The sequence below is a fragment of the Armigeres subalbatus genome, chromosome 1, assembly GCF_024139115.2.
Source record: "Armigeres subalbatus isolate Guangzhou_Male chromosome 1, GZ_Asu_2, whole genome shotgun sequence".
NCBI classification, from domain to species: Eukaryota; Metazoa; Arthropoda; class Insecta; order Diptera; family Culicidae; genus Armigeres; species Armigeres subalbatus.
In genome coordinates, this window is record NC_085139.1 from 83525175 (window position 1) to 83539160 (window position 13986).

Consider the following 13986-nt stretch of genomic DNA (forward strand, 5'->3'; position numbering starts at 1 on the left):
TGTTGCTTCTGAGTACTTCTTTAACGGCTGCCACACATCTTCTCAACTCATCCAAAGGTCTGCCGTACACCAAAATGTCGTCCAGATAAATGATAACGTTTTTGCATTTTACTAACAGCTTTTCCATCGTACGCTGGAAGAGCTCCGGAGCACATGACAATCCGAACGGGAGCCTAGTGAAGCGCATTAGACCATTGGCTGTCATAAAAGTAGTGTAATGCCGCACTTGCTCATGGAGTTCGATGTGATAATAGGCATCTTTAAGGTCCAATTTAGTGAAGAAAAGTGTTCCACCTCCATGAGGAATTTCAGTCCAAACCTTCTCCAGACACGGCATTGGATAAGGCTCCCGAATGATGGCTCTATTCACTGCTCGGTAGTCGACGACGATGCGGAAATCTTTACAGCCTTTCGGAACTAGCACTAATGGTGACACAAACGAGATTACGTCATGCTCCCCATCAGCCCTCTCGATAATCCCTTTTGCTTCCATGGCTTTCAACCTTTGGTTCGTTTCTGACTCAAATGCTTTTGGAATATTGTACCTTATGATCTGCTTTGGTGTGACCGAATCATTCACTTTGAACTTTACAGCATTTAGCGGTATTTTGGGAAATGCCGATGGAAAGGAAACCTCAGACTTTTCATCTACAAGAACAGAGTTAATGGTTTCGTGTGGACCAATTCGCAACAAGTTAAGCTTGCTCGCAGTATCGTAACCCAGCAAAGATAACTGTGTACCGCTTATTACAAAAAACTTGGCAATCTGCATCGACTTCATTCCTCCAACAACTCCAACGTATGCCATAAAGGAACACTTTACGTCAAGCGGTTGTTGGTTAGCATAGCTTTGTAGGACTTCTTCAGGATAAAGTTTAACATCGTGAATAACTGTACGGCAGCTTCTTTTGATCTCTTGCCAACAAGAGTCCGTAATAGTGTTAACGGTGGCTCCTGAATCGATTAAAAAGCTAATCTTTTGGGATCCAATAACGCATTCTACGAACCTTGGGTCGTTTATTTTTGAAGGCACGACTTTCTCAGTAAATAACTGTGAACGACAAACAAAAATAAATCACCCCATTATTTACCAATAAGTAACACTGACTGTATAGTTTATTTGTGTTTTATTCTGTTTAGAAGAAGGGTATCATTTGTCATATAAAAGAAACGTGCCCATACTCATGTACAATTATATTTCGTTGTTGTCAATAGATACCTGGTTAATCATGCTGGCTTGCTGATTGACGTTATTTGCTGAGTTTTCCAGTTTCAGAGTCCTTGGTTTAGCTCGGCTGCCTCGAGGTGATCGACAATATTCAGAAAAATGACCAAATATGCCACAGTTGAAACACTTGGCCCGAAACGCTTTACAGTTTCTTGGACCATGTATTCTCCCACATTTATTGCAGTTTGAACCACATCTATCACCAGACTGTAGTTGCATATTTGAGTTTGGCGATCGAAGATTAAAGCGGCTAGCTTCACTCCGGCGGAATGGCTCGACACGATCCGGCAGCCATTTATGTTTCCGCGACTGTAGAGCATTAACTACCTTATACCGTGATTCCTCAGAGGCATTCTCTGTTTCTTCTGATGAAGGCATGTAGTTCCTCGTTTTATCGCTCGCTTCTTTCGTTTCGGCCCGGATATAATCCAAATGCTTACCGTAACCGATGATTTTGGCAATGTCATTATCCCAGATGTGTGACATCTCGTACAATTTTATGGCAATCACAGGAACGGATCTCCTCAACAATGCCTGAACGAATTCTTCTCGACGCTGCCCTTCACTGAACTCACAGAATTTGGCCTGTAGCTCCAGTCTCAGTACCCAATCCACAAAAGATTCTGTAGCATTCATGTGCATCTCACGGAAAATCATTCGCTCCTTGATTGCGTCACACGTCTGATTGAAATATTTATCTACAGACCTAACCGTACCTGTGGTAGCAAATAAGTAATAATTAACATAATAATTATCTATTAATGTCATCACGAAATACCATAGTAAATATCGTCGGTTTGTTCCGCCACAACTTTTTCCTGTATTTCAATTATGTTTAGCAGATAATCACCGGCGAAAATCTTCATACCGGTGAGTTTTGTAACAGAATCAACAGCAGCTTTACATGATACGATTCTCTCGAATTGGTCACGGAATCGTACCCATTCCGCCTTCCGCTTGTGTGTCGGCAAAGATCCATCGAACGGCGTCAAGGGCCATGACCCCGAAAGCCACTCCGCTTTTAATTTTTTCGTGACGTCAGCATAGTGAGCACCGGGAACCTGCTCCAACTCCTTTTTTCCGCCATCTGTTTCCTCATGTTTTCCGTACTGTTGGTGCCCTTCATCATCCGAAGATGGTGAAATGTCGCTTTCAATCCAGTGACCACTCATTTTCTTTACTCCGATTATATTTTCAGTTAATTTAAAAACAAAGAACTGTTCACTCACAAATTACAACAAGACATTCACTTTAGCTTTTTTTTTGTCATGGCCGCCACGAACTTATAACTGAGCAGACGAACTATCAACAGACAAACGTCTCCGATTTCACTTGTCACTCGCAACGGCTAATGAATGTGTGTTAATTGAGATCAGTGACGTTTAGCGCTCGCACACTAATGTGCAATTTGGCATGTGTAAATACATGTTTGTTTTCCTTCTGCTCATAAACCTCAAAATTGATTGGGTCATCACAATGATTGCAAAGGAGTCAAAAAATATATGGAAATTTACTCATTTTAACCCAAGCTTCGCTGAGTTGCACCATCTAGGAGTGTTTGTTTTCCTTTTATCGCCACTCACACATTCGGACGTGAGAATATCAACAGGCCTTTTCATGTGACACTGCAGAGACTGAATGAACATGTTTACAACCGCTGAGCGGCTCGTGAAAATCCGAAGCTGTCATTTCATGTATGCATACAACTGGCGGAAAAACCAGCTGATTTGAAACGTCTCGTGAAAAGACCTATAAAAGGGGGAATACACGCTATTTGGAAAAGCAGTAAACCGTGACTTGAATTAATTATATTGTCGCTTAATTTTTTTTTTTTACCCCTTTTTAATGAACGTGATAAGAACAGCGAAACATTTGGGCCCAGCCACACTTTTCACAAAGTAAGTAACACGTCAGTCTGCATGAACGATTTCACCATGCTGGTTTAAATCTGTTTTTTTTTTTCATTCGCGTTGGTCATGGCCCGAAGCCGACTCAACTGCTTCATTTTTTCCCGGTCGTTGCCTTTCGCCGACTCTTTTTTCTACGTTGGCCATGGTCCAGAACCGACTCAACACTTTCGTTTATAGCAACTCGAATCTTAAAACTGTAAGTCGCTTTTTTTTTCTCACATGTTGGTCATGGTCCAGAACCGACTCAACACCTTGCAAATGTTGCCCTCCCCTCTACGACTTTAACTTTGGGATCGTTGGTCATGGTCCTTCACCGACTCAACGTTGATCCTCTGCTCGGTCATGGGCTCTTCCCGACTCGAGCATTGTTGGTCATGGTCCTCTACGCCGACTCAACCGCTCTTAGTCTACGCTTCAACAAGCGTAGTACATATTATGTCGTTAAGATTAAACAGTTACACATTATAAATTACCTTATTCTGGCTAGGATCGCCAATGTGATATCCAGGAATTTATGAATAGCAGAAACACCGCTTGTCAGCTCAACATTATCGATATGTTTATTATTCTCGCTCTTCATACACACTACACGCACACTGCCGGTTACCCAACTCAAGGTAGTAATAGTTATTGAGATGCCACAACTACCGGATTAGCTTCCCCTGTACAGCCGAATCTTAACACCTGCACCGCTAGCCACCTCACAGTAGCTGCATCAATGTTCCGGGAACAAAAGTAAGTGATGGCCATGATCCATCACATCAGATGGCCGTCGTAGCTGGCGACATCAACATATCGATTGCTGACAATTCCATATTGCAGTCTCTCCGAACTCAGATGGCAACGTTTGAACAACAGCCCATATCAACAGAACATATTATGGACATGGAAGCTGCAACATGAAGAGGGAGCAGTAGGTGACGTTCATATTATTGATCCCGAGTCCACAACGAAACCAGTAAAGGCGCTATTCCGAAGATCAAAGCGAACGCCTGTGACGTCATAGTATCACCTAGAACAACACTCAGGAAAATGTTTCTGCAGGAATGCTTAGGCCAGGCCCACTAATTCGTTTTGCATCGAAGAATATACGGAACCACCGTTTGTCAAATTAACGTTAAACCAGTAGACGCGAATGAATTACGCGCACTCGAATCCCCTAGCACTTAACGTAGTTCGGGAAACTGAACAAAATGTTCCTTTGGCAACCCTTCCACTCATTCTACCGCAACGCAACATGTAAATCGTCTTTCGAACATACATATGACCCCAACAATACGTGTCTGAAAACGCTGCCCCAAATGTAATCAACGCTGGCAGCATTCGGCTCCCCTTCATGAAGGAAAGTTTGGGCTCGGCGGAAGATCAGCATTGAACCCAAACCAATACAACAATTGGCAGCTAGGCAAGTAATGTCCCGAGATCTTCCGGAGTTTTCTGGCGATCCAAAAGTATGGCCTATTTTTTATAGTAGTTTCCACAATTCCACGACAGCATGCGGGTTCAACAATATCGAAAACCTTGCACGATTACAGCTGTACTGTAGTGCTTGAAAAGCAATGCGATGAAGGCCGGTTGCCCGGAAATCATCTTCAACAAGTTGATCCAAAATGGCTAGCCACTTAACCAGAGCAGTTGGATTCACTGATCGATTTTGAGATTTCGATAAGAAATCTGGCTCAACATCTCATCGCGGCCGGTCAACAAGCACACCTGTGGAACCCAGCGCTTCTTCAAGAGCAAGATACCAGCCAACGTCAAGCAACAATCGGCACAACATTTGATGTTTGTGCCTGGAGCCGGTTTGCGTTCTTTCAGCAACTTCATGTGAACGGTGGTAGAATCTGTTAGCAAGGTGGTGATCTACATCCCTAGCCAGCATGCTAGAAGCGAAAAAGCCAAACACAAACAGAAGCTTTGCACTTCGAAAATAAAATGGTGTACCCAGCGAAGGTGAAGATTGAAGATGAGAAGCCATGCGTGTTTTGAACAAAATTTGGTCACCGCTTGAAAAACTGTACGAAATTTCAGCAACTCTCGGTCGACGAATGTTGGAGAAACGTACAAATGTGCAAAATGTGCCGCAGCTGTCTCAACCCTCACGGCCGCCGTATTTGTAGAACCTCGAGCCGATGTGGAATCAACGGTTGCGAATTCCGTTATCATCCATTACTCCATGGTAGGCCTAAAGAAGCGCCTAAATCGCTTATTTTGTCAACTGAAAACCACGTTTACCAGCACTGCGGAGAATCAGTCCTATTCCGAATCGTTTCGGTAACGCACCAGTAAACCACATATAGTATAACAAACAGCAAATAAAGTCGCATTTGAGTCCATTAAAAATCTAAATCGCGCTGCATATCAAACTTTATCAGATTATTGTCGACAAATGTTGTATTGAATGTATCATATACGATAATTTTTACCATAGTGAAAATCAATCGTAATTGTGTGAATAAAAACTCATAATGACTTATGTTCCTCGCAATATCCTATATCAGTGCGAATGAATATCTACGTGAATCGTAATACAATCGAAACCACTTCAGTCCACATGGCTTGCAGAAGTTTCAAGCAGATGTAAAGATATAAATTGTATAGTTTATGTTGGACAAAAATCTGACTCACTTCAAGATGTGCAGTATGGTGCAGTGTTAGAGTATCCGCCTGCAGATCCAAAGGTCGCATGTTCGAGTCTTGGTGCTGGTAGATTTTTTTTATTTTTTTTTATTTTAATGTTTAATCGTAATACTGTTCGTATGATGTCGGAAAAAATCGTGAAATAAAACTCGTATGTACCTATATCGCCTCCACTTTGGTACGTATATAGCCAATCTGTGCATTATATACGATTTAGTTGGTTCTTATATAATAACCTATATCAAGAGTTATAGGTACCAAAATGTTGACTGGGGCTGCACAGAAAGCCCAAGTCTGTCACCGTGATCGCCTTCTTGGATGAAGGTTCTTCTTCGACAGTACCACCATGCCTCCGATGGACCGCTAATATGACGAGGATAGAGTATGAGTCGCAGATCGTTTCACTGGAAGTCTCCGCAATGGGTCGGAATGAACGGTTTCAACTCAAGAACGTGCGCACTGCAGACTGCCTGAATTTGCCGTCTCAAACCTTGCGCTTTGCCGAACTACAAGAAGATCAACACCATCCGAAGGGTCTGCCTGTACGGAGTTATGAGGAAGTCACACCAAAGCTGTTAGTCGGCCTACGAAATCTGCAACTGGCTGTTCCGCAAAGAGGGAAACAGCGGCATCGTAGCTGCGAAAACTGGCCTAGGATGGCGCGTCTACGGAAGCCTGGACATATCAAGGGACGCAGATGATGGATCGTATGATAAAAGATTACTTCAACGTCGAAGGCTGCCCAATTGGAGGACGAGGACTAAGCGAATTATGGAGGAAACAACGCGTCGGATTGATAATCGCTTCGAGACTGGCCTGAACACTCTGAACTACCCAACAGCCATCCTATGGCACTCCGACGTTCAGAGTGTGTTGAGAGGCGAATGTCTCAAGACCCGCTTTTTAAAGAAAATATGCACCGTCAATAGGGTGGCTCAAAAAACCCTTTTTCAAATTTTTTGATGGGCCGCCCTCTTATTTGGTTCTATTTGATGCCCTGATGCTCTGGACAAAATTTCAGCCAAATCGGTCAACGTTTGGGCGGTGCTAAACTCGTTGGAAGTTTACATGAAAAAATGTATGCAGAAATACCCAAAAACAGTGCTTTGCAGTTGGACGGTACAATTTACGATCAAGAACTTTACTGGAGTGTTGTACGGGTGAATTTATTTCTTTTCAAAGGTAAAAGAAACGAAATTTGCTCAAACCCCACTTCAGAGAAATGCTAATAACTTAGCCGAGCAAACTCAAATCTTCTCGCGGTTTTCTGCATAACATTCTGAATTAAGTTCTTTAAGATCTGAATGAGTATCATAGTTCTTCATCGTAAGTTGTGCCGTCCAACTGCAATTCACTGTTTTGGGATGTTTCTGCATACATTTTTGCATATAAACTTCCCACAAGTTTAGCACCGCCCAAACGTTGACCGATTTGGCTGAAATTTTGTCCAGAGCATCAGGGCATCAAATAGAACCGAATAAGAGGGCGGCCCATCAAAAAAAATTAAAAAAGTTTTTCCCATACTAATTTGAGCCACCCTAACCGTCAATTTAGGGAATACCAGAAGAAAGGGTATGCTCATTGAGCGACTAAAATCGAGCTGTAGAAAGCTGATCCTAGACGAATATGGCATTTGCCATCAGGTGCTGTTTGTAATCCAAAAAAGCCGGGAAAAACTCATTTGATATGGGACGCAGCAGCAAAGGTCGATGAGGTATGTTTGAATTCTGCGCTTCTACCTGGACTTGACCTACTCGTTCCGCTTCAAGCAAGAGTTATCGAAAAGGTCCGTCCGATTCCAAGCTTTCTTTTCCGTGATAATCCCAAAGATGAACCTAATGTTTTTATGATGGACGTCCTCACCTTTGGAGCCACAAGCCCAAACAGGACATCAAAGATCTCTCCCTCTCGAAAACTGATAGCGAACACGTTTTAGGAACGCTAAGGCATACGGAAAAGGATGTTTTGAGGTTTTCTGTGACGTTCCGAGAGGAAATCGCAACACTTATCAATACCGGTGAAAGGCCAACGAAGCATCAAGTACTAAAGTGCATCATGAGTCTCTTCGACCCTATGATGCAGGACCAGTGGCGTAGCCAGAAAATTGGTCCAAACTCTCGTCCACTGACATACTTGCTGCTGAATTTAGTGGAAAAAGAAGCGCTTACGCCTAATCACTTCCTCTTGGGCAGTTTAATAGGAGTGAAGCAGCCTACGGCGAAGATCGACAATGTCGCAAAAATACCCCGAGGATCCTGGAGCTTGATTCAACTCCATATTGACCACTTTTGGATGCGTTGGATACTGGAGTATTTGCCGACTCTGACAAGGCGTATGAAGTGGACACAGGACACGAAACCGGTAAGCCTGGGGATCTAGTGGTCGTGATTGATGAATCAAAAACAAATGGCTGAGTACGCGGACGTATCCGCAGATGTAACCGCAGGTAGGGAATGTAGGGTGCGGTAGGTATCAGCGCAAACTTCTTCTGGTATCTAAAGTAGCGCTACTAGATGTAGCTTATCATAGAGTGGAGGATCCTACTGGTCCTCAAAGGGAGGGAGATGTTGCTACAACTGCCTTACCGGCAACCCGGCGCACCACGCTTGCACCGAAGCCTATTGATACTGTGTTGACCAGCACTATATTAGGTACTATACTTGTACATGAACTCAATGAAGAAAGAAATTGATTGTTTACATTGGAATAAACCACACTATATTGTCGATTACTATTTAGTTAGTTTATGCCTAAAAACGTAAGTGACTCCTATTAAAATTTACAACACAAAACGCTATTCGATCTTCAGGAACAATCAAATTTCTCCGTTAAAACCTCAAAAGAGATCATAGTAATAGGAAAACTATTCGTATTATCGGGTAGGTTACAAATGATATTCTATAAAGTGCTTAAGCCTAATTATGTTTCCATAACTATCTCAGCAGTCGTAGGAAAAACCTAAGAAGCATAGAAGTTCATAGTTTAATCGCTTCTCATAACAGAAGAATAGAGAAGAAGAAAAAGAAAAACGAATGGAAGAGAAAGAATAAGGCAGAATGAAAAAGAAAAGAGGAAGAATAAGGAAGAAGAAGAAATGAAGCAGAGAGGTTGAAGAATGAAGTAAGAAAAAGGATGATGAGAACAATTATAAAGCAAGAATAAAATAGAAAGAATAAGAATGGAAAAAAAATAAGAAAAAAGAAAGAAGAGAAATAAAAGCAGAAGGGAAAAAAGGAGAAGGAAATTGTAAGCAATGAATATTAGGTTAAAAAAAATTTCAATTTCCACCTCACTTTTCTCTTCTCATTCCTTGGTCCTCCATTCCTGCTTCTCATTTTTCTCTACACTTCTCTCGCTGTGCTCTTATCATTTCTCACAACTCACTTCTCACTTCGCACTTCTCTCTTCTCATTTCTCACTATCCACTTCACACTTTTCTATCATTACTTCTCACTTCGAGTTTCTCACTTCTTACTTCTCACTTCTCACTTTTCACTTCTCACTTTTCACTTCTCGCTTCTTGCTTCTCACTCTCATCACTTTTTACCTTTCACTATTTACTTTTCACTTCTAAAATGTTTTACTTTGGATTTCTCACGTCTCACTTTTTTACTTCTCACTCCTCAATTCTTACTTATCACTTCTCACTTCCTCCTGTTCACAATTTACTTTTCTTTTTTTGTTTCTAACTGCTCACTTCTCACTTTGCACTTCGAATTTCTCATTTTTCATCTCTAACTTCGTACTTCTCACTTCTTACTTTTGACTTCTCATTTTTCACTTTTCACTTCTTACTTTTCCCTTCTCACTTCACAGTTTGCAACTCTCAAATTTCTTACTTTTCACTTCACAATTCTTACTTTTCGCTTCTTACTTCTCACTTCTCACTTTTTACTTCTCAATATTCACTTCTCTCTTTTCACTATTAACTTTTCACTTATCATTTCTCATTTTTACAACTCACTTCTAATTGCTCACTTTGCACTTACTTCACGGCCAAACAGCATTCGGGCGAATGACCCGACATCGTATATATTGTGCATGTGAACTGATTCTGTCAACATCGAGTAAGCGAGGTGAAAATACCTTGGGAAATTACTTCGACTTAGAGAATATCGAGTAAGGGAGGTATCGACTTACGGAGGTAACGCAGTATGCTAGATTCAAGGGACTTTGAGTTAGGGAAAATATCTAGTAACAGAACATTGAGTTAGGGAGAGTTCACCGTAGTCTCTGAGGTGGAAAACAATTATCTATGTTGCTATGCTATTGTGAGCCACAATAGAGTTTGTTGTACAAGCATTCCACGTACTGTTAAATTTGTATTTAAATTAAAAATTGTGATTTTGAGACGTGTGAGACATGAGACGAGTGAGACACTTCACTACTCACTCATCATTTCTTACTTCCCACTGTAAAAAGTAGGAAGTGCAAAGTGAGAAGTGAGACGCCTTACTACTCACTTCGCACTTCCCACTTTTCACCGTGGGAAATAAGAAATGAAGAGTGAGTAGTGAAGTGTCTCACTCGTCTCATGTCTCACACGTCTCAAAATCACAATTTTTAATTTAAATACAAATTTAACAGTACGTGGAATGCTTGTACAACAAACTCTATTGTGGCTCACAATAGCATAGCAACATAGATAATTGTTTTGTTGAAGTGAAACGTCTTACATCTTGCTTCTCACTCTTCATTTCTCACTTCTCACTCTTCATTTCTCACTTCTCACTGCGAAAATGAGAGAGTGAGAAATGAGAAGTGAAACATTGTGTGTGAGAAGTGAGATTTCTCTCCTTATATTTTTCGCTCTTCAATTCTCACTATGAAAAATAAGAAGAGCGTAGTTAGAAATGATATGCCTTACTTTTCACTCATCATTTCTTATTCCTCACCTCTCTTCAAAGGGATAAGTTCGAAATATGAAAAGAGAAATAAGAAATAAAAAAATGAGACGTCTCACTTCTCATTCCTTATTTTTCTATCCTCATTTCTCACTTCTCACTGTAAAAAATGAGTAGTAAGACGTTTCACTTCTCTCTTCACACTACTTACTTTTTCAGTGAGAAGTGAGACATGACGAGTAAAAATGGTTAATTCGCTGTGAAAAGTGAGAAATGAGAAGTGAAATGCCTTGTTTCTTTATTTCATCTCATTTCTTCCTTTTGCTGGTGAGACGTCTCACTTCTCATTTCTCATTTCGCACTTTTCACTGCACACTGTAAAAAGTAGGAGGAGCGAAATGAGAAGAGAGACGCATCACTTCTCATCCCACATTTATGTTTTCTTATTTTTCGGTTGCCCTTTCTATCAAACGATCATTTCGGCCACTTTGGGCCAGATATGTTCCGGCCTATTGGCATTCGGCAAAAATGGCTTTCGGTCAAATGAGTTTAAGCTAAACGTTCCTTCCCCTGATTATTATTATGTCACTTAAACACGAAAACTCAAGTAAGTATTATGACGTAAGATTAAAAGATATCGTAAAACTTATTACTGCACACTGACTGCTTGGAAATACCATCCGTATCCTGTCCCACTGTGCTCCGTTATTGCGAGAAGACACCCGGAGGGCGAATATTTCTCCTTTCGGAGAGTATGAATTTCGGTTTTATGTTGTGCCTTAATTGCTTTCTGGACCAGGAAACAGTGACCGGTATGTGTGCGACGATAAAGAGTGATTATGCGTCACTATTACGCGAGGGGGTCGCGTTGTGTGCTGTTGTGCGGGATCGCCATCCGGAATCGGACGTTGTCCGAGACGACTTTTTTTGTAATTTTTGATTTGTGTGTCGTGTCAAGATGATTGGGAAGCATTTTTAATCGAGTATTGAGGAACAGAAGGAACCACACCGGGACCAAGTCTGTAAATATGGTCCGAAGGCAGTGATAATTATTCACTAGCGAAAGTTGAACCTACCCTTTTGGTTCCATAATGGGACGCGGTGATGCTACGACAGTGCGTGTGGTTTTAATTTATATTGCAATGGTTTCAATTAATATGCATATTTTTTCATCGAATTATTAATTTTCTGGGCTTAATTGTAACCTTTCTATAAGAATCGTACAATGATGAGCAATGATGTAACGCAATTATAAGCTAGCAGTTACCAGCTGTTAGTTGAAGATAACGAAAATAAGGTACCGTTTCTCCTGTGGCATCAGATTGGCTGATACTGAAATATGGACTATCATGTGAAAGGAGTTCTTAAAAAAAATAGGCATAGATGAACCTTACATTATTGGACGTTTGTCGTTTATTTTGAATTTCTCAAATAAGATTTCACTCAGATCCGCCAGCATCTATTGCATCAATATTTTCGAACACATTTAACTCACGAATCATGGAATAATCATCAATTCCTTTCAGATTGTACTTTTTATAAGTATTGTGCTCTTCATTCGGAGATGTCAGTGCACCTATTTAATTACTTCATTACGTAACCACTCTCACCCGCAATATTAAAAATATACGGTGAGGGCACTAATCGGTGGTTTCTGCAATCTTTTCGACTCGTCATTTATTCAAACTCGTTCCAATCTATTGACACATTGCGGACGGAAAGTTTCTCCCCAACCCGCCCCAAGTGGCCCTTTCTTCCTTTCGAATCTGGTTTTACCTTCCCATTGCAAGCAGCCCCAATGATACTCTGCAACCTTTTTTAGCTTTTTTGTTTCCTATATGGATAAGAGATTATGCTAATTTTTGCTCATGTATTAATTTGCGTTTGATATTTCTCGCGCTGCATAATCGCGCGGGTACTCGGCACCATGTCGTTCAAAGGCAATGACCCCCAGATGAAAGTGAAATCTCGCATGCCTTCGTTTGATTGCTTCTAATCGTTCGATTCATGAATATTCTGATACGACGACGCTTTTCGAACTGAGCGTATGCTGTAAGGTAGAGCGAAATTCAACTTTCAGTCTGGAATCCAAATGCCAAAATTGAGCAGACTTAAATTTTAACATATGTGAGAAGGTGGTGTGAAATGAACTTCACCAAACTATTTTAAATCGCATTGGACAGCCCCAAAGATGCATCCTTGACCACCTACCCCCAATCGTCGAACCATTCATCTATTTATTTATTGACAGATTAGATTAGCAGGAATGCTGCCTCAGCTCCACTCTGATTTCCTCTTCAAAGCCTCGCAACATTATAACCATTTTGCTATTACAGATCTTCCATCATCGTCGTCGCGATCATTGATTCCATGTTTGGGCGTTCGTTGTTGGTATGCTCTGGCCGAAAGGGAAAGTTTTTCGGTGTTTCACGCCTCCAGGATGCCGGCGGAAACCGCGCGAACGATGATCGATTGGGCGCGGACGATGATGGCCGCGCGACGAAGCAGCATAATCGCATGGTGAGTGTAAGACGGTGGAATTGTTGATTAATTTGCATAAATGTGGTATTATTTGAGCGCCTGGCAAATAATCGTTGTAAAAGATATTGCATTAGGGGAGTGGTGTGTCTCCAAGTTAAGGCCGAAAACTTTGAGCTTATGATGGTGTTTGGAGGTAAGATGAATATTTTGATCAATATATTTTTAAATTTTGGCTAGGTTTGTGATGTTGAATTCAACTTACAGTTGGCGCTTACAACAAAATCAACAGGTTTCTGCTTTAAGAAATTTCTATTTATTGTAGGGAACTCGAATGGCAAGCTCAATGAGAATTTCGTTAAATAAAGAGACGTTTCCTAAATAAAATTTCCTAAATATTGTATTTTCCACTAGAAGCAATTCAAGAAATTATCGAAATTTTGCTCCGCAATTTCTCCAGAATTTACTTTGGTTATTATTTAATGAATTCCTTAAACAATTTTTCATTGAATTTATTCGGGAAACCCTTGAGGTGAATTCATCCATGAAATTTGTAAGAGAAATTCTCCTAAATGTTTTTTTCGAAGAGGGATTTCTTCAATATTTTTTTCTTTATAAATTTTTCAAAAAATCCTTTAAGAATTCAATTACGTATCCATCGAAAATTTCATCAGCGAATTCTGACAAATTTCTCCAGTAGCTCAAAAATTCAAAAATTTCTCCAGTAGCTTTTTTGATTTTTTTTTCCAAAGGATCCACCATGAGTTTTGTTGGGAATTTGTTCAAGAAGTTCCTCTGAAAATTCCTTAAAGTATTTAAAGCCAAGTCAGAATAACCTTAAAAATCCTACAAAGTAAGATGTTCAAAGTAAGAGTCGTAAAGCGAG

At 40.7% G+C, this 13986-nt stretch overlaps 1 protein-coding gene across 1 annotated transcript; it reads right to left on the reverse strand.

Annotated features, from left to right (window-relative positions):
• Window positions 1-390: 390 nt before the first annotated feature.
• On the reverse strand, window positions 391-2920 carry LOC134216725 (uncharacterized). Its single transcript, XM_062695574.1, has 2 exons — window positions 2007-2920; window positions 391-1944 (listed from the first exon to the last, which is right to left on the reverse strand). Exons 1-2 carry the CDS (start codon window positions 2398-2400, stop codon window positions 1193-1195), a joined length of 1146 nt encoding a protein of 381 aa, XP_062551558.1. The 5' UTR covers window positions 2401-2920; the 3' UTR covers window positions 391-1192.
• Between the last annotated feature and the right edge of the window lie 11066 nt (window positions 2921-13986).

What these genes read in the sequence shown, in the direction of transcription:
- LOC134216725 (XM_062695574.1), bottom strand. Translation starts at nt 2,400, where the DNA reads ATGAGTGGTCACTGGATTGAAAGCGACATTTCACCATCTTCGGATGAT. An exon ending in AACCGACGATATTTACTATG is followed by an intron (nt 1,945 to 2,006) that starts GTATTTCGTGAT and finishes TTGCTACCACAG; the next exon opens with GTACGGTTAGGTCTGTAGAT.